The sequence below is a fragment of the Impatiens glandulifera genome, chromosome 9 (genome assembly GCF_907164915.1).
Source record: "Impatiens glandulifera chromosome 9, dImpGla2.1, whole genome shotgun sequence".
Lineage (NCBI taxonomy): Eukaryota > Viridiplantae > Streptophyta > Magnoliopsida > Ericales > Balsaminaceae > Impatiens > Impatiens glandulifera.
In genome coordinates this window covers 7113064-7138839 of record NC_061870.1, presented here as the reverse complement: position 1 = coordinate 7138839, position 25776 = coordinate 7113064, and the positions used below count along the sequence as shown (strand labels likewise).

Here is a 25776-nt window from a genome sequence, read left to right as displayed (position 1 = left end):
ATATGAGCCTTTAGATTGATTGGGATAAGTTGTATAAGTGTTTTGTATAAGTTGTATTATGTACTCGGATAAGTTGTACTCGGATAAGTTGTACTCGGATAAGTTGTAATCGGATAAGTTGTAATCGGATAAGTTGTAATCTGTATGTTGTATCTAGTTTATCTGTGTACTGAAGGAGTACTTAACGCTTCGTTAAGTACTTAACGCTTCGTTAAGTGCTTAACGCTTCGTTAAGTACTTAACGCTTCGTTAAGTACTTAACGCTTCGTTAAGTACTTAACGCTTCGTTAAGCGCTTCGTTAAGTAAAACTTGGTTTAAGTGAGTTTAAGTTAGTTACTTGGTACATTGATTTATATGTTCATACATTGATTTATATGTTCAATTCTTTGGTATGTAAATATCATACAACCAACCAACCAGACTACATTAAAACTACAAATATTTTAACATGAAATGTAACTTAAGTTGAAGTTCTACCCAAAAAGTAATACAAGTTCAGAATACATAAGCACAAGTCAAGTTCTATCCAAAAATCAATAAACGATTACAATACAAACTAAGGTTCTGTAATTTGATGAAATAACCGGACCGCCATCTTTTGTCGAAAAAAGTCCATTTCATTGGAAGTCACCTTCTCTACACCTAAACCAGCAGTCAAGTATTCCATGTGCATAAGCATAAATACACCACAATCCCCACTTTCTGCTGCTCTAGGGACTTCCCCATTTTTGGCGACTGCATTTTTGACTGGGTGTGGCAACCTTTTATATGTCAGTTTCTGGAAATTGAAATTAGGATACCGTTTTAGCTCAGCATCACTGGCTCCCATTGCATATATTCGTGGAAACATCTCACACAAAGGTCTCATGTATGGATCGAGATTCCTATAAATACTCGAGTCGCAGTCATAAACGTCAATGTGATTATCTTGTACACGAACGACGCACAGTACCCAATGCTTGTTGCCAATGTTCAAAGGCACGTAAATATCGTCTACTAGTGGCCATTCTGGCATATGTCTATGAGGCGCTCCCCAGAAGTACTAAGAAAAGACGTCTGATATTGGAAAATTTTCAGGATCTTTTTTATAGTTCGGGTACTCTCGCCTCATCATATCTGCTAATAAGCAATCCCCTATTGATACTTTACAATGTTTATATGTCTTGGGATATTGCTCAATCCTTTTGCGCAACAAGTGGCACACTGCATCGATTTCCTACAAAATGGGGGAAAAGGCAGCATATATCAAAAACCTTATTCATAAGTTAAAGAATTAATATGAAATGCAAGACTTACAGGATCTTTAAGCCATGTGGACTTTGTTAGAACTCTAACAAACAACTTCTTTCGTGCTTCGCAAGTAAACACAGTCTTTGTCTCATCATTGGTAGCTTCATCTTTCAACCAATTCTGTAATTGAACCAACAACTCATCATCAAATTTTTGAAGGGGATTGATAGTTAATGGATCATTCGTCTTTGGCTGTTTTGACAAAGAAGGGTTGGTGTAGTCTTCATCTTTCTTCTGCTTCCTCACTCTTTTTTTGGGAACTACTCCTTTAGGTGGAGTGTTGTATAATTGGAAATCATCATCATCGTTCTCATCATTCCCATCCCTCGAATCCTTCCCATTCTTCCCATCGTTCTCATCCTTCCCATCCGTGGCATCCTTCTCAACCTTGACTTTCTTCTCAACCTTCCCAACCTTGAGTTTAACCTTCCCAACCTTGGCTTTCTTCTCAACCTTCTCAACCTTGACCTTCCCATCCTTCTTTTTCTCAATTATTTCTTGCATCATATCGGAGAGCAACATCTCCCCACCATCCACCTTCACATCAGTCTGAATCTCACCACCATCCACCTTCCCATCAGTCTCAATCTCCCCACCATCCACCTTCACATTATTCTCAGTCTCACCACCATCCACCTTCCCATCAGTCTCAATCTCCCCACCATCCACCTTCACATTATTCTCAGTCTCACCACTATCCTCCGCCTTCCTATCCTACAAAAATAGAATAACAGTGTGGTCAATGTTTACTTCCCGAAACATTAGACTTCGCTAATCAAAACTTACCTCAGTTTTATCCTCCACCTTCACACTCTCCTCCTCCACCTTCCCATCCTTCATCTCCATCTCATTCGTCATCATCTCCTCCAACTTCCCATCCTGCAAAAAGAAAACAACAGTGTGGTCAACGTTTACTTCCCGAAACATTAGACTTCGCTAATCAAAACTTACCTCAGTTTTATCCTCCACCTTCACACTCTCCTCCTCCACCTTCCCATCCTTCATCTCCATCTCATTCGTCATCATCTCCTCCACCTTCCCATCCTGCAAAAAGAAAACAACAGTGTGGTCAGCGTTTACTTCCCGAAACAACATTTGACTTCACTAAGTAAAACTTACTTCAGTTATATCCTCCACCTTCTCACTCTCCTCCTCCACCTTCCCATCCTTCATCTCCATGTCATTCGTCTTCATCTCCTCCACATTCCCTTCCTGCAAAAATAAAACAACAGTGTGGTTAGTTAAAAACAACAAAAGATAATTACTTAACGAAGCGTTAAGTACTTAACGAAGCGTTAAGTACTTAACGAAGCGTTAAGTACTTAACGAAGCGTTAAGTACTTAACGAAGCGTTAAGTACTTAACGAAGCGTTAAGTACTTAACGAAGCGATAAGTATCTTTATCTTACCTCAGTCTTGCCCTTCTTTTCCAATTTGCTCTTCTTCTTCTTCTTCTTCCTCTCTTCCTCCATATTATCTAATTTGATTATTAACGTGGCCATCCTTTGGTTGGATTTGGCTAATAACTGTTCGCACATACTAACAACCAACTTTTTCATATAAGCCTTGTGATTTGTTTGAGTTTCTTCGTAAGCTGTTTTCATCTCTTTGAGCTCCTCCTTCACCTCTTTGATGAGCTCCTCCTTCAGCGCTTTTACCTTCTCTTTCAGCTCTTCACATTTACATCCAACAGAAGATGTTGGAGGTAATCCAGGACTAGTAGCGGATGGGGGGCTAGGAATGTGGGCAGGACTAGATTCATAAGCAAGCTTCCTCTTCAGGTTTACGGCTTCTTTGAGATTAAGCGCAGCCTTTCTCTTCCGGGTGTTTGGTTTGGAAGTAGGTTCTTCATGTTCATCCTCAGGTTCACTTCCCTCCTCTTCATCATCATAATCCTCCTTCACTAACTTCCCTTCTGTAAATCCCTCAAAAAATTCATCAGTTGACTCATCTATTTGTTCAAAGTCCTCACCACTGTATAACCTCTTCTCCATGGAGGACTCTTCCATCTCAGTCAGATCTGTTGTCTCCAGGGCAGTCTTTATCTCGATCAAGGTGTTCTTCCTGTTGGAATGATAGACTAACAACCTTGGGCGTAGAGGATCATTAAGCTCATTCTTTCTAGCAAATTTAGGAACAAAACCTTTGATGACCTCATATGTCCACACTTGAAATGCCAGTGCAAACTCATAAATGTTATAAGCAAAAGGAGCATAAAGATCAGTACTCTTTTCCTTCTTCTTCTTATAATATTTGTGACTGAGATGTCTCATGTTCTTGTTCAAACCCTTGAGGGTGGCTCTAAAGGTCACCTTCCCCCAAGGAAATCGGAGGAAACTTTCCTCGTCTTCGACCATGTGGAGGATTTTGGCAAATACCACCCTCCTTGGGTCAAATGAAAATAGGTACTGGCAAATCAAGCATACCAGCCCCATCTTCCAGGCATCTTCCTTATCTTTACATTTCAAAAAAGCAGTCTCCAAGTCTTGCATTACTACACTCGTCTTCCCTTTAAAATATTTTACCAACAGAGGTGGACAACCTCGGCATTCTTCTTCGTTCACCTCAGGAAACCTTCCGAAGTTTAGGCCCGTCACCAAGGCGTACTCTTTCATACCAAACACAAGTTCTTTCCCATTGATATTGAAAGTAATCTCCTTGGAGGTTGAGGTTACCCTCCTAAGCAACATGTGATGTACAATAGTTCCTGAGAACTGCAACACTGGCGCAGAGACTATATATCTGAATTGGGTATTGTACACCTTCTCCACAAGATCCATTTCCTCAAACTTCGTTACAATCTTCTTAAGGCAGAGGGCGCTTTTCCAAGAAATCCGTCCAGGGAAATCAGGAACGGTGGTTTCTGCCATCTACAAAAGGAACAACAACAAAAATGTAAGATCATATACATAGACCACATCAAACGTTAAGTACTTAACGCTTCGTTAAGTACTTAACGCTTCGTTAAGTACTTAACAAAGCGTTAAGTACTTAACGAAGCGTTAAGTACTTAACGAAGCGTTAAGTACTTCGCGAATCCCTAAACCAGAAACAATAACCAACAACCAGAAACAAACATGCAAATATAATGCAATAATCAATAACCAGAAACAAACATTAAACGCTAAACCTAACCAATATTAAACCAATAAACTGAAACAGCCAAAACCCCTAAAACTAAACATGCAAATATGAAAACCCATAACCAAAAAAAGACATGCAACAACCAAACTAAAACTAACCTGAGATTTATGGGGAATCAATGATAGAGAGGGAGGACACGAGGGGGACGGGCAGATCGGCCTTGTCAATGTCTTCTTCAGTGTGACGGTTGTAGAGAGAGAGGAATCGAGAGGATAGAAGAGGGAAGAAATGAATGTCAAATGTTTTATTTTTTAAAATATATGGTATGGCGCGTGCATATACGCGCGCCTCTTCGTCTTCCTACGCGCGCGTGCCGAAGCGTTAAGTACTTAACGAAGCGTTAAGTACTTAACGCAGCGTTAAGTACTTAACGAAGCGTTAAGTACTTAACGCTTCGCTAAGTACATAACGCTTCGCTAAGTACTTAACGCTTCGTTAAGTAACTAGCAGAAACGATATCATCTGCAAATATCATCACAGCCAAAAGAACAATCAATAAGATGAACAAACTAATAAACCAATATGACCAAATATGAACATATATGAACAAATATGACCCAATATGAACAAATATGATTCAATATGAACCAATATTAACCAATATCACCAAAAAGAACATATTTAGGGTTAGGGTTTCATTAAGAACTACAAATGAGAACATAAATCTGTTATATAAACATAGATTCGGGGATTAGGTTGCTTATCTTGTCGATTTATGCTTGAGGGCTCGCCGTCACCGGAGTTTACGCCGCCGGCGACAAACTCAGGAGGAAAGAAAGCAGGAGAGAGAAAGAAAATGAGAGAAATGAAAAAATTTGAGTATATATATCAAGACTGTTTCACTTCGCGAAACGCGAACTCCCTTCGCGTTACGCGAAAAGGGTAAATTAGTCAAAAAAAAAAAAAAAAAAAAAAAAAAAAGTGGTCATCAGATCAAAAATTATTAAAAATTACCACGGATGAAAAAAGGCCTATTTGTAGGGTCATTTAGTCCAATTTCCCCATTAAAGTCCAAGTCGCCGCTGCCTATTTCTTTCTTCTTCTCTCTCGCCTCCTCTTTTTCACAAACAGATGTCTACTCTTCAGCAATTTTGCCTTCTCAGCCCTCCGGCCACACCTTCCTCCAAGCTTTGCCAGCCGGTTGCCTCGCTTACACGCCACCATCATCCATGGCCTCCTCGCTACTCCGCTAATCATACAGGTTCCTGCAAAAGAAAAGCATCGTCTGCCACGCGTGTGCTAGCTATCGACCGTAACAACACTGCTGCCGGGAAAAACGGTGGCGATTCTACAAATAAAGCTTCTGTTCCCACCTCAAATTATGTTGTGCCCTTTGACAAGTATGCTTCATCCTCTTGCCTAACGCGCCCTCTAGTCGAGATCCTAAGAGACCTCAATAAGAGGATTCCTGATAATATCATTAACAAATCGAACGGTGATAAGTTCGCTACTTTCATTCCTTGGTATATATATTCGTCTACTACACCTCCCTAACTTGTTAGCTATCATATTCAGTTTTATGGTTTATCGAATTGATTATCGGCTGATTGTGATTCTGTTATTCGATCAGGTACCATGCAAACCGAATGTTGAGCTTCTATGCTCCAGGTTAGTCTTTTCTATCTCTCTAATGTCTATTATTTTATTTCAGGCACTGCCAGTTCTCTGTTGGCATGATGGCTAATTATCTCCTCCATTTTGTAATTCAGTTTTACTTGCATTTTGTGAATACTTTCTTTGGTTGGTCTTAACCCCTGCTACAATTCATGTTGCTATACCTGTTCATCCAGTCTGTTTCTTTTCATTAAATGTATATCTGGGATCTATTGAAGGTTACATGAGCTTGCATATTTTTCATGTTTTTGCTTGCTATTAGGGTTTAGGATGATCCTCAGTGTCTCTGTATATTGGTTTCAGTTGTTCAAGTTTATATACAACTTTTTATGCCTCTATTTGTTCTTAGAAGATAGGCTGAACTAGCTGGCATGTACTTTTCTTCTTAACTATGGAATTTTACTGATTGTTATTAAATTTATTTAGGAGAAGATGTAGATTGTATACCTTGTCCATCGAAATTGTGAATCTCACCATATCCCAATCCAGTTCTTATTGTAAACAAGTTATCCATGACTCATTTTGTAGACAATCATCTTCAGATTTTATATCTACTTGCTAGAACATTTTATCTTACTTTAATTTTTCCATTTGCGAAAAACAATTATCTCATAGAACATTTGATCTTGTCAGGACATATCCTATATCTATCCTTGGATTAACTTGGGGGGTTTTCTAGTGTGCAGTTACATTGTGACGGACTTGAGTTTGATACAGTTGATTCAAGTGCTAGAGATCCATTACTGTAGTTTTACTTATTTTATATTACCATTAGCAAAATAAAAATTCCATTATCCTTTACAACTCGATTTGTAATAAATTGGTGCTGAAACCTTATGATGAAGGGTTAATCCAAATAACCCTTTATCCCATCATCAATCACTTCATCGTTCAAATTACAACCAAATTATCCTATTTTATATTTATATGATTTTAAATATTATATACAAATTATATTTTAGTCATTTGACCCAACTAACCCCAAATAATAACTTTTTCTTTAAAAATAAAATTTCTTTTCAAAAATTGGTTTATTTATAAAACAACCCTACATCAAACAAGATCTGAGTTATTAATAGACCATTTGTAAAATCTCATCATGACCATAAAACAAATATTGGATTTATGATACTAATCTCTTTCCTTTGTTAGGTTGGTGTGGTGAAATTCGTGATGTCATTTTCTCGAACAATGGAAGTGTCACTGTTGTATACCGTCTCACTGTAAGAGGTTCCGATGAAGAGGTGAGTCTTCTTTAGTCTTTTACAAACTATATTCTCCAAAAAGGTTTGAAGATTTGACTTGTACAAATCCTTTATTTATCATCATCATTACAAGCTAAGTAACATCTTATTTATTTGATCTTTATTTTTTTTTATTTGATCTTTAATTTGGAAGCACATATGATTAATATTGGTTTAGGACTTTTTATATTCCATGTTAATGACAATATCATCTTAATGGTGAACTTGACCAATAATTGGAAACGATCTTATTCCTTATTTGTTTGCTGTAGTGTATTTGGAAAACATTGTAGCCTAATCAAGTAAAGATACTGTACTAAGTTGAAATGTGTCATGAGTAGATCAAGAGAGGCATAGGAATTATATCTCTTGTAATTGTAACTTAGGCATAACAACCTGAGGAACAGCTGACCTATTTTTATTAAATTCATTTAAAGTTGTTATATGACCTGACATAAGTTTGTTACGGCAGGGCTATTTAGAAGGAACAACCCCTACTCATTCCTTGTGAAATGAATAGTGTGGAATATGTATCCTCCTCCCTATCGATCTAAGGTCTCACCATATTCTGTGCCTCACCCTCTTTTTCCCAGTTATCTTCATTCTAAGCTTTTCATTTTCATCCCTTAATTCTTGTTACAAAATGTTTATTGAATTACTTGAGCTGTTCATAGTGCAAATTCCAGAGGGCGTGATCAACTGTCCTTTGTGTTCTTGAATCTTGTTTATGGTGGGAACTTATGCATGTGTGTATTGCTGACTACCCCATTTGGAATCACGTGGATACAAAAAAGTTTGAAAAATGATAGGGAGAGGAAATTTAGAAGAGGGAATGGGAAATAGAATGACGTGATGAAATCTGATTGGCTGAAAAAATAAAATAATTTCTCTCTTTTCTCACATTTTTTCCTTTTTCCAACCAATAAGGTGATGTCACGTCATTCCATCTCTTATTCCCTCCCCTATCACTCCTCAAAAAGTTTTGATCCAAAAACATATCTGGATGAGATGACGTTTGGAAACTAAATTAGTCGAAGACAAATTATTGGTGTTTCTCATCTGGATTTGAATTACAAAAACACAAATTCTTAATTGTTCTCATTTGGAAACATGTTGACACAAAATTTTGGATTAAAAAATGTATCTGCATGAGATTAAGTTTGTAAACTGAACTTAGTTATACTTGGTTGTTTGTCATTTGGATCCATATTCGAAACAAAGGTTTTGGATCCATATTCGATACAAAAGTTTTGAATCCAATATGATTGCGTTTGGAAAGTCAACTTACCATGAAACAGAGTTTGTGTCTCATATGGATCCGAATTCTCATACATAAACCAAAATTGTATGTGTCTCCAAATGGATAGTGTGATCAACAAACTCTTCAAGCCCCTAACCCTTAACCCTCTCTAAATACTTACCTTTGAGAAACTGTTCTCGCTTTATATTTTTTTTTGTTAAATCTTGTTGGATAAAATGAAATATGTTATTTCATTTTTTACTAGCATCCTAATATCTGCAGCATCAATAATAAGTTGCCTTTGAGAACCAGGACAGGGAATGGGAAGTATATATGTGGTAACCCAAAATATCCATTTTCTTAAGTCCCCGAGCTTTTTTTTCACCACCACAACTGAAATGCCCAAATTCTGATTTTCAGCTGCCTAATTATGTTTACTAGTTTGATAATAACAGGAGACAACTTTAGTTTTTTTATCTGTATGTCCCAACTTTTTATCCAATGGGTCATACTTCTCTGAATTCTAACTTTTTGGCTTATTTGATTTTATGGAGGAGCTTTGAGAGAAGCATATCTAGTCAGGACATATTACTTTAAAGTTCAGCAATAATGTCTTATCAAAATGTCCATTGTTTTGCAGCAAAATTATAAATAAATCATCATTGTTTGTGCACATCTAAAGGGCTTGTTTCATGTGAGGATTGTTTTGAAATAATATGTTTTTTAAGAAAAAATATGGTTTGATGTAAAAAGCTGTATAATTGGGTTATTTGAGTCAAATGACCAAAAATATCACTCATATTTTAAATGTTTTAGTTGATGACTTGAGCTTGTTTGATGTAAGATTATGTGGATAAAATGACCAAAATATCCATAATGTTTAATATTTTGAAATGTTATAAATTATAAAGTTAGTGTAATTGATATTTTAGATGATGATTTGATTTATAGATTGAGAAAGTGATGGTTTATTACTAATTGATATCTTGAATGATTTGAAAAAAATTAAAATCCATTTGATACAAATTAAAATCTCTTTTTAACTCAATAACTTGTAATGGCAGGCTTACCGTGAATGTTCTGGGACAGTCTCTTGTAATGACACCGAAATTTCGGATCATGTTGGTGCTGCAGAGGAAATAGCGTTTTGCAGAGCATGCGCCCGGTTTGGCCTTGGCTTGTATCTCTACCATGAATGATAGCTAGTATGGAAGGTCCTGTCCATTTAACATATACATGGATGAAAAAGTTTATTGTTGTTAAAACTATGGATCACATAACAAAGAGGATGGAGGTTCGTGCATGTTTAAAGATTCTTATACTTGTAATGATTGATTGATCATTATGTTCTTTTAAATTTGAAGATATAAGAGACATGTTCAAACTTAGGGTTTGAGTGTAACAAGAATCCTTATTAAGATCAGAAATTCATATTTTAAATAGACAGAATTCTTATTTTAGTAAATGGGTGACAAAAAATGTATGTATTTAAGTATTACATTAAGGTCTCACATTATTTGCTTTTTTTAATGAACACAAATAATTTTTATTAATAATTAAAAAAAAAAGAGTTTGCATTTTAGAATGTAGAGAAAACAAACTTTGTCTTTTACATTATAATTAATATAATTAAAAGAAGTTTGAATACATAAAATTTATTCATATGATCATAATATCAATTGTGAACTTATTTAGAATCATCTTCCATGTACTACATCTATTCCAAACTTGTATTCATTTCTTCAAAAAAAAATTTAAACAACTTTATCATAAAATTGACTTTCAAACTTTTTATTCCCTTCTTTTATTCAATTTTTATCATTAATTTACATTTTTTTAAAGTAATTTTGAGTTCACATATGTTTGTAAATAATATATTTAAATGTTTATTGCATTGGATTAAAGTCGATATAGGATAAGTCCTATGACATTTTGATATTTTAAACGGACTCTTGCCAATAGATTATTTTGGTAAGAAAATAAATATAAATAAATTAAAGGGGTTATAAATAAATAAACATGATGAATGGTGTGTGGAAAAAAAACATTTTTGTGTTTATTTTGCTTTATTAAAAAAACAAAAAATTCACGCAAAATGTTGTCGTTGTTCGCCGTGGACAGCTATAGACGGCAACCTGACAACCGCTGACTACCACAAGTAATCGGGTGCGCCATCCGCAGTTGAAGTCAGGCGAGCGCCAACCCAACAAAGTGGCTAACGTTGGCCCAACGTGCACAGATCGCCATTGCGCAACCAACGTTTTCGCAAATCGCAAAACCATCGTTCTCACAATTGTAAGGACCCAAAAACAACGTTGTTTTGGGCTTCCTCCATCGTGCATAATGCCACGATGATTTCATCGTCGTTTTGTTCAAAAGGAACAACTGATTCTTCCTCCTTCGTAGTCGTGGCTTCACTTTTATTTTTTATTTACAAACACAAATTTCAACTAGACTACCAAATTTAAAATAGTTCAGGAGATTGTTTATTGAAGGATGAATCTCATTTCCCACGACTAATTAACTTTTATTTTTTTTAAACGATTTAATATCATTTAATTAAAAAACTAAAAAGTGAGAAGTGAGAGGGATTTAATTATAAATAATAAATAAACGACCATAGTGTTCCTGAATAGTAGCAATCACACAACAGTACAAATAAAGATTATAACTAATGTTCATAATCTTTGTTGTTATTTCTATATTCACCTTATTGGCCATGATGCTTTCTTACACGTCTCCTTCCTCGTTCATACTTCACGAAAAGTGATTGAATTGTAACCGATGACGATGTCTGTCTACTCCATTGTTTAGCCTACTTTTATATGAACGTGTACCGATATAATAAAATAAAATCTTTTTTATAATTTCAGGGATTTTATCATTGTTTTATTTGTTTCAGTTTTGCGGGTTTGAGGATCAACAACTCTAGTTTCTCCTCACTCTTCTCCTCTGTTATTTCTTATTTTTCTTCTTTTGTTTGTTTCTCTTCCTTGTCTCCAGATTGAACTTCTTCAGCATCCTACGTTTCATCAATTTAATTGTTTTCTTCCTTCTATAATTCTACATTGCATTCTTTCTCTACATTTTCCTCATTTGTGTCTGCTTTATCACTATCCTTGACTTGCACAATATACTCTTCTATTCTTTTCTTTTTCGTTTCATTTTTCTGCTTTTCCGCTTTCTAAGCATTTAAGATTTTCTGCTCTTTCTCAATTATTTTTACACATTTAGTACTAGCATATTAGAAACTATTACAGAAAACACACATGTTTGACCTCCATTCATATGGGATTTCCATGACTGTGCGCTTTCTATTTTGTCAACAATTGTCATATTCTTTGGCAGTGTACTTTGATGATGCACTTCAATACTTATTCTAGCAAAAGTAAGTGCTCTCCTCTCTTTATAATTTAGTCCATATATAATGGTTTCCCCAATAGACTAGCAAAGTGATTTAAAACTTTTGCATCATTCAATTTTACATTTACATATTGTTAAAAGTCACAATTTATTCTAAATCTTAGAATTCTTAGTTGTATAATTATTCAAATATTTATGTGAGAGTAAGTTAATCAATAAATAAATTCATAATTTACTTGGGCTCATTTTTGTAGGTTTAAGAACTATCATTCCCGCATGAAAATCATCAATAACACCTACTATTTTATTTCTCTTTCATTCTCTCAAAATATAAAATTTCTTTCTCTCCCACATCATTTTAGGTCACGTGACATTACTCTAACACCCCACTCCTCAATTCTAGGTTGGTTTGTTACCAACGTGCAAGTTTGAATTTGTTAATAGTTGCATGTTATAATTATATGTAGGTGGAAGACTATTTCAGATTATTCTTTGTAGATAGTCTGTTACTAGAGTTTATATTTTGTATATAACTCAAGTTCATTTGATTTGAGTTCTTGCAGTTTTTATTTCAACTCTTCTCTATAATATCTTTGCAATTTCTTTTGTTGAATTCTTTCTAAGCAAATCTTGACTATATATCTCATCTATTAAATAAGATTATCATTTATGTTTAAAAATTATTTTTTGATAATTTATTTGCAGGTTATAAAAGAGAGATTGTTAATATAGAGTTTTTATCTTAAAGAGAATAAGGTTAGTAGATGTAATTAAATGCAATGTGATTCATCAGTTAAAGTGTACATTCTAATAGTGATTATTTAGTATTATGTTTCTATGTGAGAAAAATATATAAAATTCTGTTAGTGATCTTTATAATTTAATACGGTTGAATATATAAGAAGATTTTAAAATTTTATTAGTCTTTGTTTTTTTATTAAGATAAAATATTTTGGCAGTATAATATTAAATGTGAAAGATTCTTCTTTTGGGCTAGTTAGATTTTATTATATTGATTAAAAATATAGAAAGAATTTGATGTAACGTTCCTATTTGTATAGAAAGCTAAGAGAATATAGTTAATCATGTCTATACTCTATAGAGATAAATTTAAGACTTCAAATATTTAATTGTATATTTACAATGGTTAATTGTAATTACTAAGAAAGTAAGATGAGATTTTACTTTTAAGATGAGTTCAACATTTTGTTAGGATAAATCTTGATAAATAGTTTAAAGATGTTATTGTTATATATTTTCAGTTTAGTTATATGTAGTTGTTTTCACTCATCTTTATATATTAGGACAATAAAAATCGCTGTGAAGATAGAGTAATGATTGATATACAATTTGAGATAAAATATTATTTAAAAGATTTTTAAATATTTTTTGACAATTTTAAAATTAAATAAAAATAATTAATTTCGACGTTTTTAGTTTTTTAACTTTTATTCAGAATGTTAAAACTTCAAAATCATTCTAGGCCTATCTAGAATAATTTCTTAAATTCATGGTTGTTTTTCCCGTTTTTGAGAATTTTTAATGAAATGACGCTAAGTCGTTTTTTCCAAAAAAAAAAAGAAAAAATTGGACACTGCCTCCTTGGCAGTAATTACTCTTGATCAACCCCACAAATTTAAGCTAATTACTCTTGATCAACCCCACAAATTTAAGCTCCCCTGAAATTGAAGAAACTTGTGTCAAGGCTTGGGAATCTGTTTTAGTAGGTCATTTCATGGGTAACACAAAAGTCCAATTTAATATTGTTAGAAACTCTTTGCTGGAGCTATGGGAGAAGAGTGCACTCGAGAAGGTTACCGTTAATGACTATGAGTTTTACTTTCTTGCTTTCTGCAATGGAAGTGAACTTCAAGGTATTATCAATGCAGAATATACCTTCGTCAGGAATCATAGGATGAAACTTTACAAATGGAGAGAAACGCTCAACACAAACCACAAGCCTCCAGAACTCGAGCTGATTTGGGTGCAGCTAAAGAACATTCCCCCTCACATTTTCAATCCCATTGGGCTTGCTTACATTTCTAGTATGCTCGAGAAACCTTTGACGTTTGACCCAGCCATGGAGGGGTATGAGAGGGCATCAGTTGCAAGGGTTAGTGTGGAGATTCACCCAGCCAGTTATCTCCTTTTGAAGCTAGAATTGCAAGATAGGTTGGGAAATACCTTTACCATTGGGGTGCAGTATGAATGGAGGTCAAACCGCTGTACTAGATGCATCATTTTCACCCATTCCATCAAGAATTATCCCATTAATAACGTTTGTCCTCCCAACAATATCAATCGCCCTAATTCTGGTGTTTCCCCTTCAACAACAAGTCTAATTAAAAAAGATATTTCAGTCAATCCTGTATCTTCGACTTAATAGTGTGATCAGAATTATGTGAATAAACCTCGGGAGAGTGGAAGTCGTGACAACCGGTCTGATGCTGATATGGCTGAAGCTAGAATGGTTGAGGGTCTATTTAGAGTTTTGAAATCTAGGAAGCTTGTTAATTTTAGTGTTGGAGTTGAACTTGTTGATGGTCTGAATAAATATTTGAAGTCTGGGAAATTTGTAGACTTTGATTCTAGAGCTATGAGTATCTCCAGGTAGAAACGACTAAAGAAACAGAATTGGGTTAAGACAAAGAGGATGATAGTCAAGCGTGACTAGATTAGAAACAATGGAAAGAGTCATGGTAAGCTGGTAGTTCGAAAAGTTGATCAATTAGTTCATGTTGCTAGTCATCATGAGGAAAGAAATCTGAATGTGAAAGCTAGCAATGTGAAGGCTAGTAGCTTGTCTCATAAGCAAGTGGCTAGGGAAACCAACAGATTGAAAATGAAGAAGAAGAAACAGCTGAAACAGATATGGGTGCAAAGGAGGGTTGGAACCGGCCATGGTCAGGGTCAGGGTCAGAATTCACGTCAGCCCAACCAGGAGGGTAGTAATGAAATTGGTCAGACTGATGCAAGCAATCATTATAGGGCTTCTTTTGATAAGGACTATGGGTTTCCTCAGTAGGACCGTGTGTCTCTTGATCTGGACTGTGAAATGTATTGTCAGGATTGTGTCCCTCCTAGTCAGGAACATTTTTCCTCTAGTCAGGACCGTGGAATAAATTGTCAGGACCGTGTCTTTCCCATCCATGACAGGAAAATAAATCATGATCATGGCCTTCCTTCAAAAATTAGTCTTATCTCTAAACATGACAAAGGTGTTCTTAACCAGGACAGTACATGTGTCACCCATCGGTCTTAAGTCAGCAATTGGGCTGAAAATGTTATTGTGGATGATCACATTGACAATACTAGCTGTGACATACATAAGAGCGGGGTTGGGCTTCATTAAGCCCTAAGTAGCAGTGATTTGACTAAGTTAATCACTGTAGAGCATCATATAATAGGTCCTGAATATGCAGGAACTGAACATGATCAGTCTGAACTGAATATTGCTGGGTCAACTGTCTCCAAAGAAGCAATCATCGGTTTTTTAGGTTCAGTAGGGTCTGATTTTGCTGAGTCTGGGGTTGCAGGATATGATTTGAATTGGCTTGGAAGGGTTGGACCGGGGCTAGTAGTCTCTAAGGAAGATTTTAACTGATTTTTCTGGGTTGATGGTTTCTAAAGTAGATTTGTTTGGTTCCTATGGGTCGTCTGAAGTTAGTTATGAAAGGTCTGATGTGTTGAATGGGTCAGCATTAGCTGATCGGTCTATAACAGTTAATTGCGAATTAGTTGTCTCCAAGGATGATTTGGCTGAACATTCTGATATATATGGTATTGATGGGTCTGGTGGGTATGTTGGGCCTGAAAAGTCTCTATTAGATAATTATGGGTTATCCATAGCCTCTAAGATTGGTTTGAATGATCCTTGTTCAATGGGTCCGGGAGTTGTGAATTCTGAATTTGATAACCATGGGCATGTTGTTGTTGGTTGGATTGGCAGAAAATCATTTAATACTAGTGAGGTTGGACCTATTTCTATTGGCAGCCTTAATCTTGAAGAAAATCAGTTTGTGGCCATTGAGGACAACCAATATAGTGAAGCTTATGAGTTTTCTGAAAATGAAAGCAGCGTTGGGAGTGATCAAAGAATGACTGGGAAGCAAGCTAGCCATGAAGATAATGAAGTTCAGGAATCCAACCCGTATATCCATTCATGAATATAATGACATGGAATATACGGGGCCTCAATGATCCAATTAAAAGTAAAGAGATTCGAAGGATTATTGATGAGCAAAAGCTTGATACTTTTTGTATTCTTGAAACCAAGGTAAAGGAGCGCAATGTGGATCGCATCAAATGTCTTTGTATGAACAACAATTGGCAATTGTTACACAATTCTAACAACAGGACTGGCAGAATCTGGGTTGCTTAGAACAGTGTTGTGGTTGATGTCAAGATGATTTACTCTTCTAATCAGGTTATTATGGTTGAAGTCAAAGGCAAGGTCAATGACAATCTGTTTCGGCTGGCTATTGTTTATGGCTGCAACTCGGGGTCAACTAGGAGGATATTGTGGAGTTGTTTGAAAACTAAGATTGATGATGGGGACCCTTTGGGATGTTTTAGGGGACTTCAATCTTACTAGATTTGAGAATGAGAGGAGTCTTAAATCTGATATCACTCAAGACATGATTGACTTTAATGAGTGTATTCGTGACATTCGGTGTATTGAACCAACTAACTCCGACAATTCGGTGTATACATAACTATTTACTTGGTCTTCAATTAGGGTGATGAGCAAATTAGAAGGAGCAGAATTGACAGGTGTCTTATTAATTCGACTTGGGCTTCTAAGTACCCTAAAAGCCATGTTCATATTTCTTAACCCAGTTATTTCTGATCATTGTCCGCTTAAGCTATATTGGGAGAAGGGAAAGAAAGTGAAACGCCTGTTTAAATTCTTCAATTTTTGGATGGGAAATGATAAGTTTAAGGACATTCTCAAGGAGGTTTGGAACACTCATGTGGACGGCTCCAAGATGTTTCGGGTGTTGGAGAAATTGAGGCTTCTTAAAAATCAGCTTATTAAGCTTGATCGTAGAAAATTCAGCAATATATCTAAAAGGGTCATGGCTGTGAGAGCTGATCTTGAGAAGGTTCAATCCCGATTTCTTTGTGATGACATTGATGATCTTCTACGGGAGGAGGAAAAATCTTCACTTGTCACGTTTAAAGAGCTCAGTTCAATGGAGGAAAGTTTTGCGAGGCAGAAGTCGAGACAAAACTCGATTTCTCTTGGGAACAAGAACACGACTTTCTTCTATCGGAAATGTTCATCTAGGAATCTTCGAAACAGCGTCCAAAGAATTAAGAAGGATAATGGGGATTTTGCGCATGGACATGATCAAATTCAGGACTTGTTTGTCTAATTCTATTGTGGTCTTATGGGTACTAAAACCGGGCAGCACCTTAGTCATCTTAATACACTATATCAGATTGTTGACAAGAGAATTACAGCTGAGGATAGTCAGGATCTTGTTAGAGTTGTTTCGAGAGATGAGGATAGAAAGGCTTTGGCTAGTATCAACGGCAACAAGAGCCCCGGGCCTGACGGTTTCAATCCGGAGTTCTTTAAGGTCAATTGGGATATTGTGGTTAATGACATTACAGAGGGGGTGAATTCTTTCGTAATAGGAAAATGTTAACTCAATGGAATGTCACTGTGCTTAATCTTATTCTCAAAAATTTCATGCCCGAAAAAATACAAGATTATCGTCCCATTTCTTGTTGTAATGTTATGTATAAAATCATTTCTAAAATTCTCGCTAAGCGTTTTCAAAGAGTTATTTCTAAGATAGTGAGTCTAGGACAATCTTCTTTCATACCCGGTAGGTCTATATCGCATAACATCCTTCTAATGCAGAATCTTCTTAAGGGTTATGGGAGAAGGAAGATTTCACCTCGGGTTGCGTTTAAAATCGACATTCGTAAGGCATTCGATTCCGTTAAATGGGGAACTATACATGATTTTCTTGTCATTGCTTGTTTTCCTAGAATTTATATTGAATGGATTATGCAATGCGTCTCTACCTCCCGTTTTGTAGTTTGTGTCAATGGCGTTCACGGGGGCTATTTCAAGGGCAAAAATGGTGTGATGTAAGGCGATCCTCTCTCTTATTATATCTTCGTGTTGATCATGGAGGTCTTTGAGAGTGTCTTAACGACATTCCGAAAGAATCGCCATTACTCTTTCCACCCTTTCTGTGAGGAGGAGAAGATCACTCATCTCTATTTTGCAAACGACTTGTTCTTACTTGCTCATACCGATGTTGAAACCATTAAAACTATAAAAGATGCGCTTAACTTTTTTTTGATGTTACAGGTTTATCAATTAATGTAGATAAGAGTTCATCGTTCTACGGTGGTGTTGATGACAAGACAAAGGCATAGATACAAGACATCATGGGCATCCCCGATGGTTCGTTTCCGGTCTGATACTTGGGGATTCCACTCACGGCAAGGCGGATTCATGTAGTACATTGCAAGCCACTTATTGAGAAGGTCAAAAACGTGATTATGGGTTGGGAAGCCAAGAAGTTATCTTATGCGGGAAGGATTGAGTTAGTGGGCAGTGTTGCAATGGGACTTATCGGGTATTGGTCTCAACAAATTGTTCTTCCTAAGAAGGTGATGTGGGAACTTGATACATTATTACGTGACTTTATTTGGTGCATCCATGACCATGGGGGGAAGAATGTCAAGTGGACTGACGTGTGTAAGCCTAAGGACAAAGGTGGTGTGGGATTGAAGAATTGTGTCGAATGGAATCATTCCATTACTTATAAGTATTTACGAGCCTTACAATCTAAGCAGGATTCCTTATGGGTTAAATGGGTGCACTCTCGGTTTATGAAACGTGAATTGAGTATATGGACGTACAAAATTCTTGGTCTTTGAAGAAGATATTGAAGCTCAAAAACATATTTGGTTCGATCTTTGACATCTGAATTGGTGATAGACGTGGCACTCTTTTTTGACATGATCCATGGTTCGAAAGCAAACCATTGATTAGTATAGATGAATTCTGAGGCCTAAGGATCAGGAGGGATTGTGCGGTTGCCATGGTTCACGACATTCATAGAGGGCTTTGAGTTTCGAATATTATTCGGGTCTTGGAAGGAAAAAGAGTTATTGACCATTTAAGCGGTCTCAATCTTTGTAATATGGCTGATGTGCACTTGTGGAAAGAGGAAGAGAATGGAAAAATCAAGTCTAGTGCGATTTGGAACGTTATTCGGGAGAGAGGTCAATTAGTGGGTTGGGCTTCACTTATATGGTCCTCTAAAGTTATCCCGAGACACCGGTTTATACTTTGTCTTGTCTTCCGGAGAAGGCTTAACACTTGTGATCGTATTCTTGTTTACATGGATATCCCGGATCCTAGTTGTGTGCTTTGTAGTGGGTCCTTGGAAACTATTGATCATCTTTTTGGAGGCTGCCCATTTGCTAGATCCATTTGGAAATTATTCTCCTCGGCTATGGGTATTGGGAGTTTTTCGGAGTCTTGGGATGAGATCATTATTACTGCCCACACCTTCGCTAAAGGTAATAAATTCCATGCCAATGTTTTTAAATGCGGATTTGCAGCCATCATTTATCACTTTGGGCCGAGAGAAATGCGAGAGTCTTTGGTAGAGTTCGTCAAAACGTTGATCATGGGTGGAGCGATATTGTATTTGATTGCGGTGCGCTAATTAGAACGTGAAGGCGAGTTCCTAAAGGCGAGCGAGAATGGGTACTTTGTCGCGAATGGAAAGTCAACTATTATGAAGTCACATCTTTTAAATGTTTTAAGGCTAGTTAATTCTTTATGTTTGTTTGTAAGTCATGTTTGTTACTTTGCTTGAATTGTTTGGATGTTGTTTCTTGATTATTACTCTAACTTTCTAGGTTTGTTAGAAAGTTAGAGAAAACTATGTCCGTTTTTCTTCCCCGTTTGAGATTTTAATGATATGACACTAAGTCGTTTTCCCCCCCAAAAAGAAAATTGGGATGAAATGAGTACCTCATTTCATCATAAATTGTTTATTTTAATCTCTTGATTTTTTTTAAAATTTTTTTTAAGATAAATGAATACAACATTTATCCCAAATAATTTTATTTTTATTATTTTGACCATTTCCCTTAATTATTTAGGCTTTACTTATCACAATAATTAGTCTAATTAATTGTTGTAATTGAGTTTTGGCCATGGGGTTAATTATTTTGATTTTATTTATTTGAGAATAAATCAAAATAATTATTTTAATTTTATAAATTGGTGTGTAGATTTTTAGTTCTTACAAAGTGCCTCTCTCGAATCGAGTTTGAATACAATAAACATGTTTTTGAAAATATTGATTCGAGTATGACATCTAGCACTAGGTTATCTAATCCAATTTATAATGAGGGGGTTTAGAAAGATAGAACTTGTAGCGTGCTGATTATTGGAGTGACCTAGTGATGTTGTGTATAACAATTCGTCGAGGTGCTTCCAAGCGTTACTATAGGAATCATTGTTTAATGATTATCCTAACAAGGATAACTCTTTGGAATCCTGTTTTATAGAACTTAACAAAGTACCCGTAAAATTTATAAGATAATGATAATCAAAGGTATTGAAACAACAATTCATGTCTAGCATGATTATCAACATATTATTCATGTTTAGTCATATATAAATGGCTAAGGTTATTGCCATGAGATACATATGGGACATGAAAGTTTTAATAACGTTTCATGTGGGTTACTAAAAGTAACATCATCAAAGTGATCATAAACATATGATCATGAGACCATTAATAGATGAGTCTTGGTGAGTAAGCTAACAAACTTTCCTATGAAACATCGTGTGATCGTGTGATCATATATATATATGATCCTGATACTATCCAAAGATAGATTTACTACAAGAGTTAAAAATCTTTTTGGGAAGGCCACTCACAAGTGAGGTAGAAAACGATCATATATAAATGATCGTGACACTATATACAAATATACTTTCGTGAATTGGAAAGAGAAGACCTATTGAAAAATTGGATTTTATCGGTGTACCTATTGAGAGATAGGGTTTGCTTGAGTACCTTATCAAGAGATATGGTTTAGTTCTCTATCGAGTGATAGGGTTTTGTTCGAGGACCGATCGGGGATAGGATTTTGAAGTACCTATTTGAGTGACATAGTTTTGGTACTTATGGATGATAGGGCTTTGGGTCAGATATGATAGGGTTTGTTGACAAAAAAGGCTGGGAATTTTGTGAATTGGGAAATATACCTATTGATGAATATGATTTTTGTTTTGAGATATTTAGTCGTAGTGATGTTGGGGGAGGTGATACCTATTAAGACATAGGGTTTTAGAGGAATCGTATATAAACGATGTCTCAACCTATTGATAAATATGATTTTCAAACAGAATCGTGTACAAACGATTAGTGCACATATCAACATATAGAATTTCTAACTAAACCATATACAAATGATGTTTTGACCTACTGACAAAGAGGTTTAGTCACAGAGTCATGTATGAACAATTAACGCACATGGTTTTCTAACAGAATTGTATACAAACAATGTCTCGACATATTGATAAATAAGGTTTAATTGTAGAGTCGTGTACGAACGATGTCTCAACTTATTAACAAATTTGATTTAGTCACGGAGTCGTGTATGAACGACGTATCAACCTATTAATAAATAGGATTTAGTCACAGAGTCGTGTACAAACGATTTATCGACCTATTAACAAATAAGATTTAGTCATAGAGTCGTGTACGGACGATGTCTCACCTTAAAAAATAGGATTTAGTCACGGAGTTGTGTATTAATGAATTCTCGACCTATTAACAAATATGATTTAGTCACGGAGTCATGTACGAATGACGTCTCGACCTATTAACAGATAGGGTTTGGGAAACCAAACTTGATAGGATCGGTGTAATCAATAGAGACGGGGGTCTAGCTATTGATGACAACTTTTGGAAAACGGTTTGATAGAAATCCTGTTAGGGATTAATATCACTTTCTATTCTTCACAAACCCTTGCAAACTCTTGAAGCGATTCAAGTGCGGAACTGTTTGCTCAGGTTTGAAGCTACGAACCAATGAGAAAAGGAAAGACAAAATGTAAATGACACAGAAAGTTGTTTATGGATGTTCGGAGCAAACTCTCCTACGTCACTCTTTCTTCCACAACCGGAAGGATTACACTATACTTCTTTGAATTAAATACAGTTTAATGGCTAGCTAACTGTTGAACAGAACAGACTCTGTTCAACTTACAATATGATTAAGAATATTTCTTAGCTAGACAGATTTTGATTCTCTCTCTTGAACTTGAAGATGATGTATAAAATCAGTAAGCATGTGAGCAAGCAATCAACAATTCGTTAGACAGTGAGTCAAACCGTTCATCCGTTGTCCTTTGAATAAATATATAGAAGAAAGGTATCAACGGTCGAATCTTCTGGATGGACACGTGGCAAGCTCCCATTGGAAATCATCCATAGTACAAGAGTACAGCAGGCTCTATGCACAAGGATCGTGGCCGTACCAAACTTGTAGTGCGCCAAACATTCTTCTATAACTGTCCTGCATAGAACAAATAGTGGGAAGAATGTTTACTTAAGTGGCATTCATTCATTTGATCAGATAATTGTCGTATTGGTCTGCACGAATGAGTGGTGTAGGAGTAGCGTACAACTAGTTGATCGTGGGTAGACGTATGCTAACTTCAGACAGCTGCTGAAGCGATGCATTAGACGTGCTCCATTAGACCACTAAGTCTAAGGTAGTTAAACGTTAACGTCTAATAGCGAGATCCATTAGACCACTAAGTCTAATGGAGTTAGACTACAACGTCTAACTACATATCACTTCAGACTTGTTTGAAAGAGTTAGACGTCAACGTTTAACTTTGCATCCCATTAGACTCATATATCTAATGGAGTTAGACTTCACGTCTAACTACGTCTCTATTAGACTGCACGTCTAGCTACGCATCTATTAGATTGCACGTCTTACTACGTATGTTAGACTGCATGTCTAACTACGTCTGTTAGACTGCACGTCTAACTACGCATCTACTAGACTACACGTCTAACTACGCATCAGTTATACTACACGTCTAACTACGCATCAGTTAGATTGCACGTCTAACTACGCATCTGTTAGACTGCACGTCTAACTACACATCTGTTAGACTGCACGTCTTACTATGCATCTGTTAGACTGCACGTCTAACTACGCATCTGTTAGACTGCACAGATCACGTCTAAGTTATCCAGATCTTGATGCTCCTGCATAAATACAGTTTAGACGGCTTAACTTCATTCTTATTTAAGTTTTACACATATTCATCATCAAAATAACGTTAGTCAAACTAATTTGACCCAACATAGCTACAATTAAGGTTTTTAATAGAATCATATAAAAATGATACATCTTACCTATTAACATATAGGATTTGGATATCTAACTACAATAAGGGTTTAGACGGGATCGTGTATGAACGATCTTATGTACCTATTGATAGATAGAGTTCGGATATCTAATTACAATTAGGGTTTAAACGAGATCATGTACGAACGATCTTATGTACCTATTGACAAATATGTTTAAAATACTTAACTATAATTTAGGTTTTTAGCGGAATCGTATACGAACAATCTATCACACCTATCAATAGATAGGGTTTGTTGTATTACTCCTAGCTGTTACAACGTTTACAAATAAATGGAAGATCTGCATTAATGAGGAAAATGGAAGATTTGCAATGATGAAGAAAACAAAATATTTGCAATAATGAGGAAAATAGAATATTTTCAATAAATTTCATTAACTTAGAAAATTAAGAGTTTTTTTTATTTTAGTATAAATAAAGTGTATGTTGCTCTCATTAGAGGAAGAAAAATAAGAGAGAGATAACAACTCTTGTAATTGTTTTTTTAAGATTTTATAGAAATTTCTCAAAGTTTTGTGAATGATTCTCTTCCTGGGCCAACATTTGGTATCAGAGCATCAGGTGAATGCCAAAAATCATCCGGTGGGATCAAATGTCGAAGGGTGCAGGATCATCAGGGGTGTAGCAAAATAATGGCATATTCCACTATCCGCAGCTAACATACACGAACTACATCAATTGGGTGATTCGTGTACAGACTATGATGGAGGACCAAGGAGTATGGGAGGCAGTCGAGTCAGTAGAAGGCACAGAGATTGATGTCCGACTTGATAAGAAGGCGAGGTCACATCTTCTACAAGCACTTCCGGAGGATCTTTTAATGCAGGTGGCAAATAAGAAGACGGCGAAGGAAGTGTGAGATTGTCTCAAGACGAGGTTCGTCGGCGTAGACCGAGTGAAGAATGCACGATTGCAGACATTGAAGAGTGAGTTTGATAGGATGCATATGAACGATAGTGAGTCGCTCGATCAATATGCTGGTCGACTCACATCCATATCAGTCAGGTACTCAAGCCTTGGAGAAACACTAAATGATATTGCGATAGTAAAGAAGCTCTTCAGCACCGTGCCAAAATGGTTTATCAGTGTGATAGCTGGCATCGAGTAGTTTTACAACCTCGAGACGTTAACATTTGAGGAAGCTGTTGGAAGGCTGAAGGTCTTCGAGGAGCGTACGCGCAAGAAAAACACAAACTTTGGAGGAAACGAAGGACAAGTGCTACTCACTCAGGAGGAGTGGAAGGCACAGTTGAAAAAGGACAAGGAAGACTCGTTGAACCAGTGGAAAAAGGATTCCATAGATAGTGGGAACCGTGGTCAAGGAGGTAGAACCTGAGGTAGAGGCCAAGGGAGAGGAGGCCGAGGAGCACCCTCTCGGAAAGACAAAGAAGGTGGTTCAGGTGGTCGAGGAGCTCCTCGAGAGAAGAGTCACATTCGTTGTTTTAATTGCAACGAGATGGGACATTACTCAACACAATATCGAGCAAAGAAGAACGAGGTATCACACCTGTTAGGATCTAGGTAGCCGCTAGAGGACCGGGGTTGGACCGGTTAGCGGTTCTCACTCGAAGGGTGGTGGTTAATCCGGTTAGAGATTAACACCGGGGTTTCAATACTACACAAACTGTCACAAACCCTTGAACTAGGTTCAAGCGCGGAAGAGGTTTGCTTTCAGGTTGAAGCAGCATACTTGTATGATAGGCAGAATCGGTTGCAGATGATGAAGGTTTGAAATTTGATGGGTCGGTTTCGGTAATCTGGAGATTCGGCTTGGATAGGATTAGGTAGGTTGGAGCGGTACGGATCGGTTAGATAATGAAACCGGCAGACAGTAAATAACAAGACATATTTTATGGATGTTCGGAGATAAAACTCCTACGTCACCCCTTCCTCTCGAAACCGCGAGAAGGATATTCACTAAGGAATACAAGTATAATCCGATCGAGACTTATTTCCTGCTCGATAACACTTTTACAATTTACACCGAAATTGTAAAATACACACACTTTAACTTTAACACTTAGGCTTTCTAGAACAACACAGTCTTATCACTTGTAGAATAAATGCTCTTAGAATTTCTTGTTGTCCCGCATTTACTCTTCTTCAACTGCCCCTTTTATAGGTGAAATATGCCAACGGTCATATTTCACTTCCTTGAATCTAATTGGCTGAGCAGAGGTTCAGTGATTCAGTGATTCAGACCCTGCAGTCATCTTTTCAGACCTGACGGTCAATATCACAGACTTGGCAGTCTGTTCTTCCGGTGTGTAAGACAAACCTGCTAGGTTTGTCTTTTACTCAATGTGGACACTGTCTGTTAGACAGTTGTCTGTACTTTGAAGATCTCCTTTCTGACTTATCCCGAAGTGGAAAGATCCTGTAGGACTGTCTTCTACAACCTGCAGGCTTTCCTCAGACTTGTATGGATATG

The 25776-nt window shown here is 36.4% G+C and overlaps 2 protein-coding genes across 2 annotated transcripts; both read left to right on the top strand.

Moving 5' to 3' along the window:
• Window positions 1-5443: 5443 nt before the first annotated feature.
• On the top strand, window positions 5444-9998 carry LOC124915156 (DNA repair RAD52-like protein 2, chloroplastic). The gene is made up of 4 exons (XM_047455820.1): window positions 5444-5898; window positions 6006-6043; window positions 7202-7293; window positions 9598-9998. Exons 1-4 carry the CDS (start codon window positions 5507-5509, stop codon window positions 9730-9732), a joined length of 657 nt encoding a protein of 218 aa, XP_047311776.1. The 5' UTR covers window positions 5444-5506; the 3' UTR covers window positions 9733-9998.
• A 9070-nt stretch (window positions 9999-19068) lies between these two features.
• LOC124915784 lies at window positions 19069-24681 on the top strand. Its single transcript, XM_047456544.1, has 4 exons — window positions 19069-19450; window positions 23899-23906; window positions 24001-24198; window positions 24454-24681. The coding sequence occupies exons 1-4, from the start codon at window positions 19069-19071 to the stop codon at window positions 24679-24681; spliced, it is 816 nt and encodes a 271-aa protein (XP_047312500.1).
• The last annotated feature ends 1095 nt before the right edge of the window (window positions 24682-25776 follow it).